This window comes from Trichoplax adhaerens, genomic scaffold, assembly GCF_000150275.1.
Source record: "Trichoplax adhaerens TRIADscaffold_7 genomic scaffold, whole genome shotgun sequence".
Taxonomy (NCBI): Eukaryota; Metazoa; Placozoa; class Uniplacotomia; order Trichoplacea; family Trichoplacidae; genus Trichoplax; species Trichoplax adhaerens.
In genome coordinates, this window is record NW_002060949.1 from 2254489 (window position 1) to 2278381 (window position 23893).

Genomic DNA, 23893 nt, shown 5'->3' on the forward strand with positions numbered 1-23893 from the left:
ACATAATCACTTTATAAATGGATTAAGTGATACAATAATTGTCTATGTGGATTGTCATCTTCGTAAAATATTATAAGATAACGTCTTTAGCGTAAATTAAATTGAAGATGATCTCTAAGAGGTCTCATAAAATTATATCACAAACTTAATAAGATAAAAAGTTGAGATTGGATTTTACATTAGTCGATATACTTCATCATACAAACACAGAATAAACGATTATTTCGATTTTCTAAAGTTTTATAAATATGTAAGCGTGAGTAGATAGATTTATGCAAGAACTGAATTACGTAGTATTCAGTTAACTTAAATTTTCTGACCTACTCTTAATTTATACGTATTGTACATTGAAAATATAAGCTAGGTGTGATTGCTAATGAAACTAGACCTAGTATTTATCGATTACTTGAATAATGATTAATATACAAATGTATCCTTTCTAGGTTTACTATAATAATTTTACTATTTACTTAACGAAATTATTCATTTTTTCATCCAGCTACTCATGGTTGATAACTTGATGATTTCCACTCTAATTATCATCTTCATTACCAACTATATGGATAACGGATGTAAGTAATACAAGTTAAAATCTCAGATATATTATGTAAGTTGATTTACAGATATTATTTTCGTGGCATAAATATTAAATAGGACAAATTGATAGATTGTTAGATCTTAATTTCTTGTGCTGTAATTATTTAACAATGTTTCGCGTAGCTAACAAGATGCAAATTCAATAAATATTATCCAAAAAAAATTAATTTTGATGCTTTACTTTCCATTTACTCCTTGATCAGCTTCGTTTCCTTTACGAATTTCCATGCAATCTAGTTGAATATTTCGGCTTTACTTGCTACCTAGTGATCTACATAAGATCACTTCAGTGGCGATATCGTATTTCGCTCTAATTTTGCGAATACCAATTACACACAAATATAGATAATTTAATTCCTTTAGATGTATATGTTACGATATACATTATATTAGCCGTTATTTCCATCGTCTATTCATGAAAATAGTCAATCAATTTTAACTTGTTCTGTTTTCTTTCAATATGTGATAAAACATCTCCTTCTCAACCGATTGCATATAAATTAATCATACTAACATTGGCTTGATTTATTTTATTTTGCATAGACGTCACCAGTCTTGAAACACACCATAGTATCTTCAGTCTTAGCTAAGTTTCCAAGCTAGAAGGTTGATGATTTCTGATACGAATCATGCCAAATTATGGAATAATCAACATGAATGCTATTGAAGAGTCATTCTTGTGCATGCTTTCGAGCTTGCTTTAAAAGATTTTAGTTAGTGTCGCGAGTTCCTACCCAAAATAGATCATCCTATTGAAATTCATGGCCAAAATACTTGCATACATAAATATATTGTACATCTAAAATAATAACAATACTCTTTCATAGATCGCCTAACGTTGATCCAAGACGTAGTAAAATTACCATAAAAGCACAAATTTTAAGACTACATTATTATAAGATGGTACAAAGTTTAGAAACCGGTGTTTTCCGATTTTCTTTACTTTGTTGATACGAATTAGGACTAGCACCATTCGTGTTCCTTGATGGTGGCGTCGATAGGCTATTATGCTTAGGAGTATTCCCTTTGGATGGACTCTCCGCTGGACTATCAGTAGTTGCAACTGAGACTTTGTGGCGATTAAAAATAGTACTATTGGGTTTTAATGGATTAAAAAATGATAAACTAACTCTACTGGAAGCACTATTACTTCGTAATGAATGTCCATCACTAGGTTTTAAGAAATTACTATTACCACCGCTACCATTATTTTGATCTGGACTATTGATTCGTCGTTGCATTCCAAATAAAATAATTCGATAAGTTCCGGTTACATTATTGCGATAGTCTTTGTGATCGCCTTTATCATACATTTCTTTAGTAATACCCAATTGCCGTAATTGTTTATTAGCTGTTTCCTCGATTTCTTGCATACTTTCAAAATCTTGATCATCACCGTGATGAAATGTTGGTGTATTCTTACATGGAGGATAAGGCTTTGGAAATTCAATTTGTTCTAAAAATGAACTTTCTATAATTTCACGAATGCTATACCGTTCTCTAGGATTATGCCTTAAAATACTGGTAATCAATATTTTGCAGTCTTGGCTAACAAACGATGGAAAGACATAACGTCCTTCTAAGATACAATCTTTCAATTTATCCACAGTTTCAGCTCGAAATGGCATTGTACCAACCACCATGAAATACAATAATACACCAAGAGCCCAAATATCAACGAGTGGGCCATAATAATAATCATCTTTAAATAATTCTGGTGCAGCATAAGGTGGTGAACCGCAGAAAGTATTTAATTTGGTGGTCGCTTTAGCAAATGTACTAAAACCAAAATCGGCTACTTTCACTTGCTTATTATTAGACGAAAAGAGGATATTTTCAGCTTTAACATCGCGATGGACAATATCATTTTGATGCTAAAAAATAAGAAGATAATTTAGTCATTGGCATCGTTATGGTTCGTTTCTGGTATTCGAACAATAACATTGGTTTCAAAATTTAAATTTCAAAGTATATGCAACTTTCGATCAAAGTATGTCTTACTAATGAAGGTACAATAATCTATTATAATTATTATGGTTATGTAAATCATGTAAATTAATTAACGACAACAATATTGCATTAAAATTAACTGATCAGATCGAGAATATTGTATTGGAGATGAGATACAGTAATAATTTGTTGATCCTGTGTATAGGCAAGCAATTAAATTATTTTTATGCGTAATCCTGAATTTCACTATAATCCAGGAATATAAATGTAAAAAATTTGATATCACTGCTTTGTAATTCAGTTCGTAACATCAGTAATTTTATTTAATTTTTAACCGAATTTGCAAATAATGTACCAATAGAAATAGGCAATCATTCATTTACTAAGTTCTTGGTCGAGAAATTAATACTTTTATCTACTCGTGCAGATAATTCTAAATTACTCTATATTCGAAGAATTAAATATAGTAACTAACAGCTGCCAAGTATAAATCAGTCGAATGCTATATCATTATTTCATTTCAACTTACTCAAACTACTGAAAAATTTGTATTAGAAATGAAATACGCCATTGATGTTTACTCTGTTATCATTGTAATTAACACTATGGATAGAAGATGTTCTCACATTTTAATAATAGTAAAAATAAATAAACGTTAGTAGAGCAACTTGCAGCTGTCAAAACTGTCTATTGACATTCTTGGTATAATTTTATATGAATAATGGTGATAAATAAGTTAGTTGATTCTATTTTTGGACTATCATTGGATTGATTGCTATGACATTAGCACTAATCTAATAGCATGAACTTGCAATTGCTGACCAATGACCATAGTACTCGAAGAATGGAAATTTTTTAATAGAAAATTATAATAAGAGTCTATCATTACAATTAAAAGCCATGTGCATTAGTAACCAACGCAATTCTTTGTAATACTTACAATATGTTCGATAGCTGAAACAATTTGAGCGAATAAAGGCTTCGCTTCTTCTTCCTTCATTCGTCCTCCTTTTGATATATACGTGTATAATTCGCCACCAGATGCATATTCGATAATTAGGTAAAATCGTTCAATTGTTTCTACCACTTCATATAATCGAATAACATTGGGATGATGAAGTCTATCCATAGCATCTACTTCGCACGATAATAATTTGCGTGTTTTGTCATCTAATTTGGTCTTGTCCAGAATCTTAACTGCTGCTCGATCTAGTATAAATAAAATAATTTTACGTATGATTAGCATTACTTGATCAATATTATTATACTCTTTACTAAGGCGAAGTTCGCAGCTAGGTATTACGTAGCAACTTTATTTATTATCGACTAATTTTATTGTAGCCATAATTTTTCATCAAGTTTATGAACCATTCTGAAATTATAATGATCCACAAGTCCCTCATGATTTGTAAGCTATAGTTTTTAGTTGATTAGAAGTAGTTATGACTGTTCAATTCGTATGCGAAAGCAAATTTTAATTTGATTATCAGTATGTATTTGTAATTTGAAAATAACCCTCATGATAAAACCTGTAATGTATATATATCAAAAATTTTTTATAGAAAGCAAACAGTAACAATAATAAATAATTTAATAGCTTTTTCGTACATCAAATATTTAAAACCAATCACAATACGATGAAATTTATAGGCGTTATAGACTATCCCTAAACAATATATACTCTGTGCGCTATTGAATTAAATGAAAAGGCTTGATTTCTAAATATTTTATACCGTAAAAAAGAAATTAAGTAAAGAGTTGATCTGATCGTAGTGACTAGTAAAGACATCAAATGTTTTTTTTAAGATATCAAGATAAGTTTTGTTAAGAAAAGAAATTGATAAATTTAGTAAATTAAATAGTGAGCAGACAATAATAATTATACTGCAGTTATTATTTTAGAACGTACGAATCGTGAGCTTTATCATCAAGCAAATCGAATTTAGGAAGGAATTAGAAATTAATCGTATCGATTAGTATGCTAACAAAAATATGACTGAACTTCCTAGTTATATAAATTGATGTATAGCTCATTTAGAAAAAAAATTCGCAAAGACAATCTCAGTTATTATTATTATTGCTAGGCGACATATAAATAAGGTTAGTCAATGATATAAAACGAGAACAGTTAAATGACTACAAGTAAATATATCAACAATCAGTTCTAAAACATTACCAAGTAGAACATTATAACTGAACTCAGCAAATAGGTTTTTTTATTATAATCAAGCAAAACGAAACTGCTAGCTAGCTAATATCACCATGACCGCATTAATTTGGTATGAGAAAAGAATTTAAAAGAAAGAATGTAATTAACTATTTCTGTAATGTTTGGGAATGTCATTATAGTGATATGTTGGTACATCAAGATCTTACTTAAGAAAAATTAACCTTATTTACAATGCTAACCGATCCTCAAAATTATATAAAAGCTTTTCTTGCTCTATAGTATAGAGATATAAGTAAATTATAACTTCCAATCGTTTTGGTTTATGTACTGTATACAAATAAGCCAGGGATGGAAATAATTCTAATAGTAAAATTGAAACAATAATGATACAATTGATAATCTGAGATAACAGTATACCCGTATAGATAGTTAATATAAAACTAAGCACTTTCATGTCTATAAAATTTAGAAAGATTACAAGATAGTTATACTATCAAAACTAGCCTTAGGCTTGTAAGCCAGATACTTGATGGATATGATATGCGAATAGACAATTCCAGTATTTAAATTGAACTAAATGATTTCATGTACTCCAGTAAGGGTTATAAAGACATTTTAATTATCCCTCATTGATATCTCCAAATGTAAAGATTAAATACGGTATTCAAGTTATTAGCAGCGGTTTTAGATTTCATAGGATTGATATCTGGCGCAATTGTACATTCGGAAAACTTTAGTACTCGAAATGGAAGCAAATGGCCTTATATGATATGATAGAAATACTAAGGAACGATAGTTTTCAATCATTTATATCTTTCAAATGTAGGATGGAGAATATAATGCAATAATGAGATAATTAAGATTAATTTTAGCTTGTACAGTCAATGTATACAGGTAAAAGAAATTTTACCTTTGAAATTTGTTATTGTATCTAAGATTTAGAAGCTCATTACTGTAGCCGAAATTGAAGTAAAGAAGACTTTACATACTAATACGAGAGTGTAAAGGAGTGCCAGGAAATTATAATTTTGCAATTAATTGCAGTATTATTCATTATTCCAATTGTTAAAGTAGAACAAAAAGCGATCAATCGATATAACGTCATCGTTATGCTATCGAAAGTAGTTATAGATTGATAGAAATTGTAGTTCATAAGTATGCTAAGAATATTAGAACTAGTTTTATGCCTAATACGTTATATCTGCGATTACGAGTATTTGAAATTGAAGTAAAATTTATTGAAAAGTATAGGTCATCTGTTCAGCGAAATCAATACATACAGGGGAAAATTATATTCTAAAATAGAAATACTTTTATATTGATATTATACTATCTTTGAGAGGGCTATCCAGATTAAGAAATATCAAAGTAATGTGTGATACCTATTCTCATATATCAATTTTAATGTTGTGTTGCATTGGCGTACTATAACTATATATAAGCGAAATTAGTTTAGTGCAGTAATCTCCATCAAGCTGGAATGACTAGCAGCAAGTTGGCCCGACAGGACAGCAGGAATACCAATGTGAAAGGTTATTGATTTTCTTGTTCTATAATTTTTAATTCTATTGATAGCTCTAAAGCCACTCAGTTAATAAAGTTAAAAGATTTGTTTTCGATTTCACTCAATAGAATCAAGAAATCAATCATGAACGTAAAGATACAATAATAATGTTATATAAATGGATAGCCATCGATAGAAACAATAAGGGAAAAATAAAGAGTTGAGGAATGCTTTGAGTTGTCAATCGAATCTGATCCTTGTATAATATGGGCCGGAAAGTTGTTGACGACTGTTGTAGCAATTTATTTCAATTGCTTAGGGAAATCGACGTCATCATGGAGAGACTTGCTTTGTATTTTCTCTATAAACATATCCTTGTTTTGTCACTCATGACTAACCTACTTTATCAATATGTTGAATGATGGTTATACACGATTTGGCAACTATTGACTAGCTTGCTATGTAAAAATGGCTTGGCAATAAAGGCATCGATTAAAGTTATCATTTTCATCATTTTCCTATCTTAAATTACTCTTTATGGTGTGCAATTGATACTGACATAAGTTATAGTCTTGATAAGTAGTTATAATATGCATTGGCGATGTTACTTCCTCCTTTCGGTAGGGTTATTCGTTTATCCAAAATTTCAATATTGATTACGGGTATAAATTAGTTTTTTCAGTTCTTTTTAGTTTTATCTAATTTCCATCTTACTTCTATAACGATCAATTACTATTATTTCTGTTAGCAGGATAAAGATAATGAATACTAGAAATAGATTGAGTCGAACAGATGCTGCCTAATTTTCTTTCATATCATTCCTATATTGCTCTATTAATCATGATATTTTATTGTTAATCTGGTGATAATAGCATTAGAATTACTGTATACCAAATCAAGTAGACGAATTCAACAGCTTATTCGTCCTTCATTTCTATCCTATTCTTCTAATAGAGCAATAATATTAACTTAATCAAGACGATGTCCAAAATAGACTAAATCACACAGCTATTATCATTGTTGTTTATACTACTACAATACCCATCATAGAAAAGATGAAAGGAAGACCATTTTCGAAATATACTGCGTCTGTCAGACATGTCTAGCTTTGCTGACATAGTCTTACTTGTTATCATTGGTAAAGTAATAGATGAGAATTCCTATTTTGCTATAAAATGTGAGGAAGACAACTTTTAAGTTAAACCCAATGAGATATACAATATTAAGTCGGTCTTGTTGGCTCCAATCTTTATAAATACTACACCAAAGTGAAATTAAACCATAACCCTAAGTCGCTATTATGGTTTATTGCTGTTTTTTTATAAAGATAGAGATGCCAAGCGGTCAAATTAAACGTTAGCTGAATAAGATCGATGAAATCAGTCTTAATTTACTCAATCTCTAAGATGCAATCAAAGCAATATCGAAATGACATAATAAGATAAACGATATCGGTTTTATTTGCTCTAGATCTCCATCATGATGTATCATCACTATTATAATAATAGAGATGTAAGAGAGACTAAATCAGAAATAGGTATTTCCAAATAAGGTAGGCATATCCGTCTTATCAGACCCAGTCTATCCTTAACGATATATTATTGTTGCAGTACTTTTACTAGAATGCTAGCGATCAAACGAAGATTGTATTGTATATAAGTAGTGAGCAAGTCAAGTCAGATCATCATTGGTCTTATTTCTTTCCTTACATTTGAGCTCACATTTCTATGAGTATACGTATGTTAATCATTGTTGTGAAAAGTATTCCAATAAAGACAATATTGGACTGTCGTAAAATTGTATTTACAATCATGTTTTTACTGAGATAAGGATCATGTCTCATTTCAACTTCAATCAAGATGGAACCATTGTCGTCATAATCTTCTAACGAAGATAATATTGGCAAGTTCTTACCCATAATACAATCTTGGCTTTACTATGATACAGATTATGTCTGATTTCAATTTGAGTCACGAAAGATAGAAAGTATTTCTACTTTATTAGTAGGCAAATTTGTACTAATTGCATTTATATTAAATTTTAATTTGTACTACTTTGTAGTAGGCAAATTGAAGAATGTAGTCAAAAATAGGAGAACTGACGTTATTAGGTGTAATTTTGCAACGAAAATGCTTTATCTGTTAAATAAACTTGTGTTGAAGAAATGAAAGTAAACAGAAATATTGCACATTCAATCCAATTGTCTTAGTAAGCTAAATAGAACAGATCTGATTGAATCGAAAAGAATAGGATTAATAGTTATTATCAGGTCAAATGATTGTCCAAAAGGAATAGAAAGGGATTTGGCTATTGCCACAATGATACAGAAGATGGAAGAAAAGATTATCAATGCGGCCAATTATAACAGGATGATTTTTATTCTGTAAGTCGCATAACGTATTGCTTATTCTATGGCAAGCAGGCAGGCATAGAAGGAGATTACAAGTTTTCCTATCATAATAAAACAGTCTACCGTATTATGAGTCGATGTAAAAGTCTTGTACTAGCATATTAGGTTATAGCTGGTCGAAGATTGATTTTCGAGCTGTCTTCAACCCATAATTAGTATACTAATCCTAGACTATCACAACGTTTTAGTGTGATAAAAAGAATTGCTTTGAGTCACAGTTTGATTCTAATCATTCTCATATAATAATCTAGAGCATAGGATCTTCATTAATATTCTGGTACTCTTAGAAGAAAGAAAGAGTTTAGATCAAATTAAAAAAATTTTAATCTACAAAACTATGCTTGGCCACAGGTGAGGCAAAGGTGTGATAAAGTTAGAAACGACTTGCCTGTTTCCATGCTGTATTTATAGCAAGATCATTTTAATTGGCTTTAAAGATAGTAATATTTTTATCACCCTCGAGTTGGTTCTCAAAGAATTAAGGATAGAATCAAGCCATGTTGTACAATAGCTTACCAATTGATACCTCAAAATTGATAGTAACATCATTGCTTGAATCATTTCTAAGATAGAAAGTTGTTCATTTAAAGACTGGCAGCAAAGCAATTGTCGCTCTTCTAAGCATGTCAACGACGGATATCTAGATAAATTGTTATGCCATTTATAGTAGTAGTCAATAGTATCTATCGTACAGAGTCAAGAGAGTAAATATATCCTGCTTAAAGTGTAAGCTCCTATTATTCAGTCCCTTTAAATAAATAGAATTGACCCGAAAGAGTTAGAGAGTCAATTTTTCCGACAGCAAGCGCAATATACTATCGATACGAATCATTGCATAGTAATTTCATTGGGGAAGACAAGGCTCGAGGCATTGGCATTAAGTAATAAAAATAAAATAGGCTATCAACTTATCTAGAGAACAGGGTTGAATTTATTATGGAGGGGGCAATTAGAATGATTTCCTATTCTTACATTAATGAAAAGATAATACTTAACATCTTTTTTTACAGTGGAAGAATTTACCATTTCAGGTTTATGGGTAGAACAAAATCAAATTGATTGTTTTAGATATCATGGACTATCTTACTGAAATGAAAGGAATTAAAAGTAGTTGTTGTGGGATCTCTAAGTAGATACTTAATAGTTAGTCCCTTTCTATATATATTCCGTGTATTAATTTACTCATTTCAATAATAGGTCATGATAAAGAATTTATACTCAATAAAATAATTTAGAACCCATTTAGCTATAACTGCGCATTGGTGTTGATTTAATCGACCATAAGATAGCATAACTACTTATATCATCGACAGGTATAATTTAAAACTATGGTTAAAAAAATAATATAAAATCCTTTGGATATAACCCAATGTGGTGTTGATTTAATTTAGCATAAGATAGCATAACCACTTATATCATCGATGCGTATATTTTGAAATTAAATTCAATAAAGTAATCTAAAATTCATTTCGTTATGACCTAGTATCAATGTTGATTCAATGGAACATAAGACAGTATAACAACTTCTATCACCGATAGGTATAGTTTAAAATGAATCATTGGCAGTATAAATAAAAGTGGATACAAGAACTAATCATGAAAGTTGAATATTTTTTAATATCAGTCTGCATGACTTTACCGTCATTATTTATTCCTTTACTTCTTTATATCAGTCTGGGCTGGTAATTAATAATATATTCTATGCTATTAACCTTGATAAATTATGATATGTAATGCTAGAATCAGAACTTAGGGTTAGATATAAAAATTGAATAGAATAGGAAATTCTTTTTAATATAAAAGTATCTTGATAACCAAGAACGTTCATAGTTGTATTCTACTTGCGAAATAGACCAATTGCAGTTGTATTCTGTTTACGAGTATATCAGAATAGCTGGAAGAAATGGTAGACCCAGACTCTATTTCATTCTGCATTAATATCCATAGCAACTGATACGCTTATATATCATTACGACTACTATGTAAAAGTATAGCCATAGTTTTCAAAATACTAAGAATAAAATAATTTTATACTAGTCTATAACTGCATAGAGAAAGTAAATCCTTCAGTCACGCGACAAACCAATTAATTGGTTTTAGATCAGAACAGCAGCCAACCTTAATTGTCCAATGCTAGTGAGGAAATATCAGAATCTATTATGATTGCATTACCAACAGTAAAATTAAATTAGAGCATTGCTTCGATAAGATGAATTGGCGACTTTGCTTAATATGGACGGAAATCCCTTAATATAAGAAGTCAACTTGGCATCATAGTTTTTTTAATCTAGTCGGTCTAGCTCAATGCTTTAGCTCTTTTTAGCCTATTGATCTTTATGGCTAATAGAAATCAAGTTAATTAATTTTTTCCTCTCAGTAATTTCAGATATTAACATCATCTCATTATTATTCCTTCTCGGGAAATTGTCTACAATCCTTCTATGGCTTCTGTATTATTTATGAACTTATGAAAAACATACAACTCTTGATTTTGCATCATTAAAACCTCGTTCAATTTTAATCAATACTGCCAAGAATTTTTTGTACTAGTGTTAGCTACAATAAAGTCGAACTTCAATTATCAAGAATAATAAGCAGAGGAATAACATTATTGGAAGGCGTATTGGTGGTGTAATAGGACCTTGTAATAGGAACGTGACTACAGAATTATAATAGTTCCATATTTTCATGAAAGTCAACTCTTTATAGAAATGCATTTCGCTTTTTGAAACATCCAAGAATAGAAAGCAAAAGAAGAGATTTTCACACTTTTATGACGTCAAAGTCTACACTTTGCAAAGGCAAATTTTCTTTCATGCCTTGTTATAGACAGAAACAGATGGAATAGAATATCCCTACTTTCTTTTAAAGTTCGCTATGTTTCATCAATCAGTCAAGGTTGATTGCTAAAGTTAGCTTCAAATTATACAAAGAAATTAAACTATCATCTAAGCTACAACATATAATTAATACAAATTGAAGCTGTAGGATCATCAAGCAGAATTGAAAACTTATCGCAATTGCTCTAGCCATTGCTTACAATGTAGATGAATAAAGTAGGCTAGAATTAAATGATTATCAAGTTTAACTCAGGGATATTTCTTTTCTTGTTGTATTCTAAGCTGGATGGTTTAAAGCAGTTTCTTTTGTACACCTGCCTGTCTACGCTTCAACTAGTCAGCGAAAGCCAACTTATTCATTAATTTTATCCTCAACTCTACTACTAAATTACCTAAATGGACTGATTATAGGTAATTAATTATTTATGATCGGCTTCAATTTGAAGAAAATATGGAAATTAAAATATAGGATGATCGACTATTTAAAGAATAATTTGAAGTCCATATATAATTCTACAGTATATGATGATGATGCCCTTTTTATGGGATGAACTAACATGCATTAAAGTTATTTCTCACTAACTTTTATTTATTCCAATAATATACGGATCGAAAGTTAAAATACTATCGCCGACGTCATTTTTATTTTTTAATTCTTTTGGGTGCCCTCCTACCGAAAGGAGCCTCTTTGGATGACCTTTGTGACGAATTGAAATACTGCATATAGAATATACAGCTAGAATAGATATACGTGATAAATGCAAATGAAGTAATATGAAAAGAAAAGCAAACGGATCTGTATTGAAAAATCAGAAAGCTAATCCATCCATTAGTTTAGTTGAGTAACCAGTAGTAAAAAAATGTCAACAGAGAAGAGAAATGATATCGGCTCTTTTTTCAGTTTGATTCTGCCTCAATCTAAACAACTTGCAACGATTGAATTTAAATGCTGTACTTACCATTAGTCAGATCATGGATGCCCAATTTAACTTGAGAGAAATTCCCATTTCCTAATTCACCTCGTAATTTATAATGGCTGATGCGCTTTCCTAGAGTAATCTCTCGATTAATTTTCTCATCTGGTAAGCCTTTACTTACCCTTTCGTATGTAGTTAACTTATGATTTTGACGCTGTGATGATCGGGCAAGAGATGCTCGCTCTAAACTATTTCGAGTAGATTTTGCATGATGAGGAAATTGATGATGATGATGATGATGATGATGATATCGAGAATTGGGCTGATTTTTACTATTTTCTACCATGTTTCGGCCTTGGTCCATATTAATAGCTTAAATATCGTCTGACTCCAAGTCAACCATTTATCGACATGGACCATGTTGCACTTATCTTCTATAATACGATATAAAAATATTGCAGATAAGACCACTGTTGGAGATAGACATTTAAATTGATAATAAGGTTAAGAAATGAACGAAGCAAAATACTATTTCATAAAATATCTATTCTTAGATTACGTTATATAGTGGAGAAGAGTGGAATTAACCTTGCTCTTACATGATATAATCAACGATTCTAATACGTGAGATGAATCAAATACTCTCAGTCGCATTTACTGTTCCATCCAACGCTATGTAATCGTACATCCATTACAGATTGATACAATTTTTATTTCAAGTCTTCATCAGGCTAGTAAATATGTTGAATTATTGTCGACTCCAATGTACTGTACGTATAAAACATATTCATGCTCTTTTTTACATTAACTATCAATATTGGATAAATAACTGTATAATTTGTCTATCATGACTTTATAACCTGTCTAATAGTTGCAAGAAATTTAAAATTGTACGTCATGGTCGACAGTGGAATATTTAATAATGTAGGATGAAAAAATTGGGCGATTGTTATACTCCCATTATTTATACACGATATTATCAGCAGCAGAATTTTCTATTTCTTATTACCTGGAAATAGATATAGCACTTGCTTGCTTACTATTAGTCATAACTACTGTTGAACTCAATTATACTGTCTTCTAGTTAATAAAAATATTATTGCTATTGATAAATTTTAATGTAGTTGATGATGCTAGAATAATAATTTATAAACGTGTTTAGGTGATTAGTTTAAGTTTAACTCTATTCTACTTGGGCAAAACAGTTAAATGGAGATTTTAGTCACTGCTGTCAACTGCCTGGACGTCAAAAGTGCTCGTGTAGAGCTGTGCATACTTGGAGTATAATTACAGAAATAGGTAACTAAACTACCGATTAATTTTCTCAAGAGGATGAAAACTTGATTGTAATGATATTATTTCCATTGACAATCTTTAAATTAAAAGTAGTATAGAATAGTTATTTAACTCATTTACAATTGCCTTGCAACAGAGTTAAGAATTAAGTTTGGTTTTAGTTTTACGGGGATGAAAATCTTTCAACGATTAACGATTACTATACGTCAGATAATGATATTTCTTTGGTAAGAATGACTTTTAATGAATTGATTGCTATTACAAGGATCAAGATAAAAATAGCAAATATTTCAAGTAAAGAATTGAAATGTGAAGATGGATGGACTTTACTGATATGATAAAGTAAAGAAAGGATAAAACGGTGATTAAAGAATTTTAGTATGTTGTCCATGGCGAATGATTAATCTTACCTTATTCCATTAGCTGTCTTTTTCATTGAAGAATAAGATTCAGCGAGAATACGAGTAATATTCCAACCAATTGAATTTTATCGAATGTATTCTAAAGAATTCAAATAAAGATGGATAGAGATTGGTAACACTTTACATTGACATTGCTAGGATACTTTTCTAACCGATGGACAAGAAAGACGAATAATTTTTGTACTGTTGTGACAAGTAAATTAAAAAAAATCGAATCCCCAATATCGAAATTTATAGAAGATTAGCGTTATCCGTTGTCTATCGCCTTCAGCGAAATCAAACCGTAGGATAGAGAAAAGAAAATGATTACCAAATTAGCATAGTGCTTGACATGTTTAGGTTACTATTAAGTCAAGTAATTTTTCAACTATAAGCATCTATGAAAATAAAACGTTTTTACAGGGCTTTATTTAATATAAAATAAAATAAGATGTTGATAAAGACTTGTATAACATTATTAAAACTAATAAATTGATCTGTTATTTTTTTTTATTTTTGGCCCTTTTACATACCCTAATTAAGCAAGGTTATACGATTGAACTAGTACAGTGGGATATTGTAAAGTGATAGTAAATTGTTGATGAAAGATAAAATAATACCTTGGATAGGCTAACTTGAACAGCTTTTAGTAATCTGCTATAATCATTTGGAGTCGGTTACCTTGACTAACTTGCAATCGAATGATGATGTCCAATAAATGGCTAAGGCGTCACCTTGATATCATTGGAGTCAATAGTATGTAGACTGATTAAAAATAAATAAATAATACCTGAAGGTTGTACAGTATGCGCAGTCTAAACTTATAGATACGTGTGTGGATATATTAACCTATAAATCTGTTTTCTATACAACAATATTATACATTTTATTCATATGATTGAATATTTATTTCATCCTTGTTCATGTAGTTAGGACAGTATGTATAATCTTTTATCCTTTTCTACGGCCGTCAGTCAAGGTGTATTGTTGAAGCGATCTAAATATATCCAACGTTCATTTGCATATTTTTTTTGTATTAACCTCCAGCCTCCTAGAAATACCCGTATGCCTGACTTATCCACTTACTCTACCTTTCGTTCATTCAATCTCTTCTGTTTGAATACTAATTAGTATATCATCCCGAGCTTTAGCAACGAATATCGCACGCATCACTATGACCGTAGATATCAACGAAGCACAGTGTACACTGTACAGTACAGTATAAGATGCAGTTACTGTAATATTGAATTTTTTTAATTCGTTGACTAGACTGCAAGAGAGAGCCCTAGCTACAACTGGCATACTACTCAAGTCATTCTACGTTATAGAATAATTTGTATGTCAGAGCAATAGCATCGATAGACCTCTATCGCAAGCAGGAAGAAACTCGCCTAGCAATCAAGATTGCCGATAGACAATCATAATAGAATGAAAACACTGGTTACTGAGGACATGGTTGCTATGGTAATCACCAGCACATCCAGTTGGGCTCTGGCCTCTTGGGTGGTGTCACAACGATCAACGTCAATCGCTTGCAAGACGTCAACACTTTGACGTGCGTCAAAATGCTGTGGAGTCAACGTCGATGAACTTGACTCGCTTTTTGATTGTTGACAGCAATTGTTATAGGCTAGGCTATATAATGTACCATGTGATTCATCGCTGTGGAAGTGTACTGTACCCTCTACAAGTTCAAAGCTCGTCTGTGCTCCTAGACACTATACTGTACTCAAACCAACGAACAGGGACTTCTAGTACTGTATGTATTAGGCTACTCTATGCTCGCTAGGAGCATGCTCATAGCAGTTGTCGTGGCCTAGGCTATACTGTACACTAGAAATCGAGTAGAATGCAGCTTTTAGTATGAGAAATTGCAATCTTCCTCTGAATTTAAGTCGTTTTGGGGTGATTTTACTCCATTTTAATTGGAGAGATTTGAACTCTTTGCCTTTCTAATTCTAAATTGTAGTCTGTTTCATTAGGGTCTCTACCATCTTGAGTTCAAGCTCATAACTTTGGATGCAATGATTATTTGCATAATCTTTACTATCAACAACACTCTACAGTCTACTACATCCATATCTTAGAACGGGAAGCTGCTAAATGATGTCTAGTAGTCCACCTCTCCTAACGAGATCATGTTAATATCAATGCTGGGCATCTCACTATTGACTACCAGCCATGTACCATAAGCAGAATTGCGTCTTTCTTGCATAGCTTTTGTCCTTTTTTATTTGGATAATCAAGTCAATTTAAACTTACCGATAAAATACGTACACTTTTAGGGCATTTCTGACTCCATGGATAGTTGTAGGCTAGATTAGAAGGCCGTACAAGTGGCTAGTTGTAAGGATATAGTACGTACAAATGGCGATGCAGAGAGTCGTTGATGAAACAACGCGTATGAGGAAGAAGGTGTAGTTTAATGCGATGCAGAGGTACTATCAGGATGCTGATGGAGTCTAGGCCCCCAAAATAGATCATGTCGTATGAATAGGTTAGATTGTGAGGCTATACAAGTGCCCCTTGGTAAAGGGTAGATAGAAGTAGAGCATTTCTGACTCCAATGATAGTTGTACTGTACAGCAGGCTAGATTAGAAGGCCGTACAAGTAGCTAGTTGTAGATACAGTAAGTAGAAATGGAGATGCAGAGAATCGTTAATAAAACTACGCGTATAAGGAATAAGGTGTAGTTTAATGTGATGCTGTGGTAATGTCAGGATACTGATGGAGTCTTGGTAAAGAGTAGATATACGTAGGGCATTTCTGACTCCAATGATAGTTGCAGGCTAGATTAGAAGGCCATACAAGTGGCTAGTTGTAGATATAGTACGTAGAAATGAAGATGCAGAGTCGCTGATAAAACAACTCGTATAAGGAATAAGCAATAGTTTAATGTGATGCAGAGGTGCTGTCAGGATGCTGATGCAGTCTTGGTAAAGAGCGGATATACGTAGAGCATTTCTGACTCCAATGATAGTTGTAGGCTAGATTAGAAGGCCGTACAAGTGGCTTGTTGTAAAATACAGTACGTAGAAAATGGAGATGCAGAGAGTCGTTGATGAAACAACGCGTATGAGGAAGAAGGTATAGTTTTATGTGATGCAGAGGTACTGTCAGGATGCTGATGGAGTCTAGGCCCAAGAAATAGATCATGTCGTATGAATAGGTTAGATTATGAGGCTGTACAAGTGCTTCTTGGTAAAGAGTAGGTATACGTAGGGCATTTCTGACTCCAATGATAGTTGTATGCTAGATTAGAAGGCCGTACAAGTGGCTAGTTGTAGATACAGCACGTAGAAATGGAGATACAGAGAGTCGTTAATAAAACAACGCGAATGAGGAATAAGGTGTAGTTTAATGTGATGCAGAGGTTCTGTCAGGATGCTGATGGAATCTAAGCCCCAAAAATAGATTATGTCGTATGAATAGGTTAGATTATGAAGCTGTATATAGAAATTATTGCTATGTGCCTTTGCAATTCTTGCATGGATAACTAGATGCTGGTATAAAGTGCAGTATTTGTACGTTAGTTTAAGTCATACTTTCCCCCTTTTTCTATATCTAAAGAGAAAATAAACGTGCTGGGGTTAGGGGAATCAGGTTATCCACGTCGAGATCTTTGGATATGATTCATTATTTGTATACTGAAGATAATAACAGGTATAGTCCTTCTCCATCTATATTCATTGAGATTAATCTGTAATGAAGGGCGATTACAATAAAAGCAAAATAACTTGTAGTCATTCATTCTTATTTTTCTTCATATCAATATGCCAAATGTAATCCTCATCTACTCTCGTGTAGGCTAACTTGGTAGTTGAAGTTATAATATTTGGTTTTAAAAACTGCCTGGTTCTCCTCTTTCAGTAAGAGAGTAGAAGACATTTTTAGGTCATTTTTGGCGCACATAATACAATAGAATTTGCAAGGACAGATACACTCTTTGCAAAATATTGATAACCATAGCCAAGTTAAAATTGTCTACTATTTTTCGACGATATTGTTGATTACTTGCAGATGTATCATTGACTTTGAGAGAGAATTCTATCTCGTATAGTATCAATCATTGTTGCATACTGTCACAGACTATGGCATAATCAACTACCTCAAAATGATGGGACAAAAAAGGTCAATTGCATTTTTAAATTTTACTTTATTACCATACAGTACAGCAGATATTTTTACCAACCTACGAGCCGATTATTCTATGCTATTTTATCATCCAGTTTATAGTATTCTATGATAGTTGGTGGAATTTTGCCGGATCCAAAAATAATGCCAATCGATCATAGATTGCGCGATTTTTTTTACTTGCCTTCTTCCAACAAACATAACGACCATTAATATAATATCAAATCCCGGTTTACCATCGGACGATAACAGTTAATGATTAAATTTTAGTTATAAATAAACAATATTATTATATTATTAATGTTTATTAGGAACGGCAGTCAACGGTATAGATTGTCAATAAAATGAAACGGTATTAATCATTCTCTCACACTGATCAATAGTGAAGCTATTAAATGCGACTCCTAGAGAGCATATCCTATCGTAGAAAAAAATATTATCGATGTTTATTAGGAATAGCAGTTAAGAATATAGGTAGTTGACAAAACGGAACAATATTAATCATTGTTTCATGTTGATCAATAGTAAAGCTATTGAATACGACTCCTAAAGAGCATACCCTCTCGTAGAAAATATTAGTGATGTTTATTAGGAACAGAAGTTAAAAATATCGATAGTCAATAAAATGGAACGGTATTAATCATTCTTTCATGTCCATCAAGAGTAAAGCTATTGAATACGACTCCTATAGAGTATATCCTACCATTGAAAATCTACAAAATAGCTAGACTTGAGTATCTTGAAATACTAACTACCCTCTTCTAGAGTCAATAATGGTATTAATGAGATTTCCTGCAAGCATTTTGTCCTAACATTGAATGTCAACACTATCCTAAAGTTATAATTTTGATGCCCATGACATCGTAACTTATCGTTATGATCGATTATTTTGCATGGCAGCCAAACATCGTCTTATTATTGTCTATCTTATATTATCCTATTGTCCAATTTGTTATGCATTAACTCAATTATTATAAAATAAAATTCTTGTGTTTCCTTAAGAGGAAGAAGAATGAGAATACAGATTAAATTGATTACATCATTAAAAGTTATTATCGATATAATAATAACTTCATTTCTATTCAATCTTGTTTATTTTGCTATGGAATGAAAGTTTTGAGCTCAATAAGTGCCGCTTTAGCTCAGACATTCCATCGCTATATTGAAATAGATGTACAGGATGTTAATTTGGATGATTGAAAACAACCTAAACGCGTATTGTATTATATCATAATTACATCCATGAACTATTGCCGATTGTTTCATCCATGTTTTCCCATTACTCTCTATATGTACAAATTTGTGTATTGGAATAATAACAGTGGTCCTACCTAGTCCAGACATTACAGATCAAACCATAGATTTATTAATTTTCTATAATAATTCTATTATCTAGTATTATAGCCTGGTTTACTAATGCAATTTATCTCTCCTTCTTCCGCTCCTTATCTTCCATTCCCATCGATCTTGTATCACTTTAGTTCGGAAAATCTATCATAAAGTATGAAAACATCAATTATGAATTGGATCTATGAAAACGGCATGAAAGGGTCATTAATTAACACAACGTAGTCTCTTCAATGTGTCGGACAATTTTTCCTTGTATTGACGGGTTCATATCGTTGACGATTACATCATCGTGTCGATAATATTAATTAAAGCCATCTGAAGCAAATTTGCATATAAATTTGTCTGGATCTAGCCTAAATATGACTGACCCAATTAGTATTATTTATTACCTTTGTAGCCCTCACTTCTATTGACAGTCGATCTTGCATTTCCTATTTTTAGCCAATTTTAATCGCATAATGGCAACATTGTCAAATGCTTCTTTCCTTTAAACTGCCCATTCCTTACTGTCCTAATCAAATAGATTATTGAATGCTTTAAAATTATAAATAAAAGACTGGAATAGCTTACATGATTAACCTTTTAAGTGCTTTACTATGGCCATTAGATGTGACCAGAGTCAAATTTTGGCTTAGTAAAATTGGTCATCAGCATGTTAAACAAATGTAATATTAGGGATAGGGATTGATTGCCGATTATCCCGATGTTTAAAACAAGATCTGAATAAAGTGAACTACCTTTTGACACCAAAATTAAATAATTTACGCACTAATTTACAGCTATACAACGACATTTAATGTATCCAATGCTAATCTTATACCAATTAAGACTAAAATATTGCATGACCTTAACTCGGTAGTGTTGCATGTTTGCCGACACAGCAAGATCGCATGTGCCGATCTAATCCTATTCTAATCAAAACCTAATAATGTATCGAATCATCGGCCTTAAGAATAGCAACTGTTACAATAAGAGTGTAAAAACTACGTCTATCTAACTTTAAAACTCGTTATCTATACTGTACATAAATTAATAACTATAGCACTAGACTAGATTCTTATCAATTATTCAGGTCCTATTGTAGATATTTAGAGAAAGCAGATGTTGGTAATCTGGCACAAGATGAATTCAAAAGCTGATTAAAATTATTGTATGAATTCCATTTGTATCAACAACTTGCTGCCTTTTAATAAACTTAGTGGAAGGTAATTAGATAGTATTTGAATAACTTGTCTACGCTATAACATTAAAATTAGTCCTAGGATTACATATTTGTTTAATTAAGCATGCCAAAAAGTTCTATAGGACAGTAATAATGACAACGTTATAGCTATAGAATATATATTGTTTAATGTTAGTGGAATCAAATTGATACATTTCTAGTGATCGATATCACGAATTGCGACCAAATCAACTGCAAACCTAAATGGCTGAATAGTTCAGTTCCTATTAGTCATTGTAAATTTAAGTCGACTAACTTATATTAATGAGAAACTTCTTATATAAGTGTATATATATACAACACATACGCATGCATTAAAATTGATTACATGACTCTCAATTTGGAACCTATTGGGAAGGCTATTTCAGAATAGTCTCTATTAGCAAAATCATTATGAAGGCGGGTATTCTATAAACGATCCGGTAAAGATTCGAAAATTATTTTTTCTGTAGTCTATAAATAGCCTTATTGCAGATGGTTTTTAATGAAGAATTTTATTGGGAAGATCTTTTAGGTTGTTATGTTAACACGTGCATATTTATACTTTATCAATGTTATAAATATTGACCTCAATTAGAACATCTCGGCTATGTACCATTGACTTTACAGCTGTCGGATATCGGTGTACGAGTATTAGAACTAGAAGTATATAGCCGTCAATAAATTACACTTTATGTTATCATTGTAATTTAATGCGCACTTTTATACTCTTCAGTATTCAAATTTAAAATATCATTATTGTAAATACTTTTTTTCAAAATATCAGATAAATTTAATTGTACAATAGATGTAGGATTTTAAAATTTAATTTCAAAGATTTTTTTATCTAGGTCTCACTATATTAAATTTCTAGTTAATAAATTGAAACTTCCGACTCTTAATCATACTTTGATGAAAAATTTATTAAATATCGGTATATTCTAGACTGAGGGTATAGTTTGGACTGTTACACCGGTATGAAGTGTATTTCAAAATTCTTTTAGACATATCGGTGGTAATAAGCTGCAGTACTGTATAGATCCAGTAGATATATCAAATGAAAGTCATTATTTCATGACAGCTGCAACATCCGAATATAATGATTAATAGATGGATAAATTATTAACCAACTTTTATAGGTTGATAAATAATATACTCATCATTATTCGTGGCAATAACCGTAGCAAAGTTTATCCTATCGTTGATTGATATTCTTACCTAATATTTTACATGGCTATTTACTTCTCAGTTAATTTGTAGCAAATTTAATGCTAATTTAGATGCAGTATCAGTGTGAGATGGCATGATATGAGTTAATATACTTCGTATTCTCCTGATCATCATTCGTTATTGCATGATCAATGTATACTTATCATCCTATTGGATTGATTGACTTTGAGAGAAAAGTAGGACAACTAGCATTAAATGAACATACCAGTAAGAAATTCAAGCATATGGTGCCGATATATTTTGATTAATTGATTGCTTGATCATATAATCAATAGTCATCTAATCTAGATGTTAAGAACATAATTAATTTTAATAAATTTTATTTAGAATGTAACTACTATCTATTTCTTTAGCCTATTTGTTTCATATTTTCTTTCGTCATCTCGACGTCATCGTTTAAAATGATAACACAAATAGCAAATATTCAACGGATAACGCTCATTAGTTATTCACAGTTTGAGAGATATGATTGACTCCTTTATTATAGGTAAATTAGAATATCATAGATGCTGCAAAAAATAAAAGAATACATTGACTGCACAACTGTTGGAAATAAAAATTCTCATGTTTTAATCTTTTAGTTAGCATATTAAAGCTAAACTGTTTTAACAATTTGTTTTAAGTACTCGTAATTATCTAGCTTAAATTAAAGCTTTTCTAAGATTTAGTTTACATGATGATTTTCATATTAGTGAAGGGCAGTATAACCAATTATTCTACTTGCATAATACTACAAGGCAGACGGCACGAGGCTATCAATATTTAGCTTTCCTAAAAAGCATAATATCCTATCAAATTGGTTTTACATGAAACTTCAGCTCAATGGAGACAGCAAAGTCAACTATTGTACTTGCATATTATATTTAGATAGATCGGATGAAACTGTCAATATTCTAATTCAATCACTAATCTCTAAATACTAGAAGCTGCTGTAAATAAACTTACGCAGCTATTTCACCATGTATGAATGTACTATGGTAGGATCATGTAAGACAGTGTAATATTGTATTCTAAGTTGATGATATATTTAGTAATGTCTACCATAGGTATTGTGTTCAACATGTGATAGATATTCTCGTTAGAGGCTTAAGTATTAAATATAGCTAGCTTAGTAACTGTAATCCTTTTGAAGAGGAGCGCTACAGAGCTCACACTAGAGCTTCACATGAAAGGTGTAAACTATCCTGTATTTGAGATGCTAATACTGAAGTGTGTAGTAAGTAAGGTGCTAAGACTGTAAAAGCGGAAAAGTACAGTATATAAGAGAGTAGTTTAGTATAGTAAGACAGTTCTTTCTCGTTAGAGGTCCTCAGCTAATCGATTAAGTTGTATCTTCGTAAGCGAGGTTTTGTTCTATAAATCTTAATTTTCTAAAGTTTTGAAGATTCTTGATCTATCAACCTCACAGAGCATTAATAAATTTCTGAATAAAGATCACTAACAATACTGCTCGAATTACCGAATAACGGAGCTGTATCTAGTCATTCTATGAGTAATCGCGTACGTCATGCATAAACATAGAAACAAATTGAACGCTTTAAGGAGAGCGAGCACTTCTAACGCCAAATTTATCACGAGATATATAAAATCTTATTTAGCATTTCATAATCGACTGTCGGTAACATTAACCTTATTATCACGGAGATTAATTTAATCCAAACATTTACAACTCGGAAAATTAGATGTGTATATAGCGTAAACTTACGACTATTCAATCGAAATGAACATGTCCTCTACCAAGGTAAATGGATATATGAAATATATTTTTAGTAAATAGCCACACCTCAACATATGCGTTTATGTTTCACTGATAGAATTTAGCACTTTATTACAAATTGACATCTCAAATAGGTTACGTTTAGGATTTTAGTTAAATAATTTTGCAACATCTG

General features: G+C 31.4%; 1 protein-coding gene across 1 annotated transcript; it reads right to left on the reverse strand.

Annotated features, from left to right (window-relative positions):
* Nucleotides 1-1826: 1826 nt before the first annotated feature.
* On the reverse strand, nucleotides 1827-12611 carry TRIADDRAFT_11807 (uncharacterized protein; the record flags this gene model as incomplete). Its single annotated transcript, XM_002114301.1, has 3 exons — nucleotides 1827-2471; nucleotides 3488-3756; nucleotides 12431-12611. Coding segments are annotated over 3 exons (1095 nt in total), but the record flags the coding sequence as incomplete, so codon positions are not given.
* Nucleotides 12612-23893: the final 11282 nt, after the last annotated feature.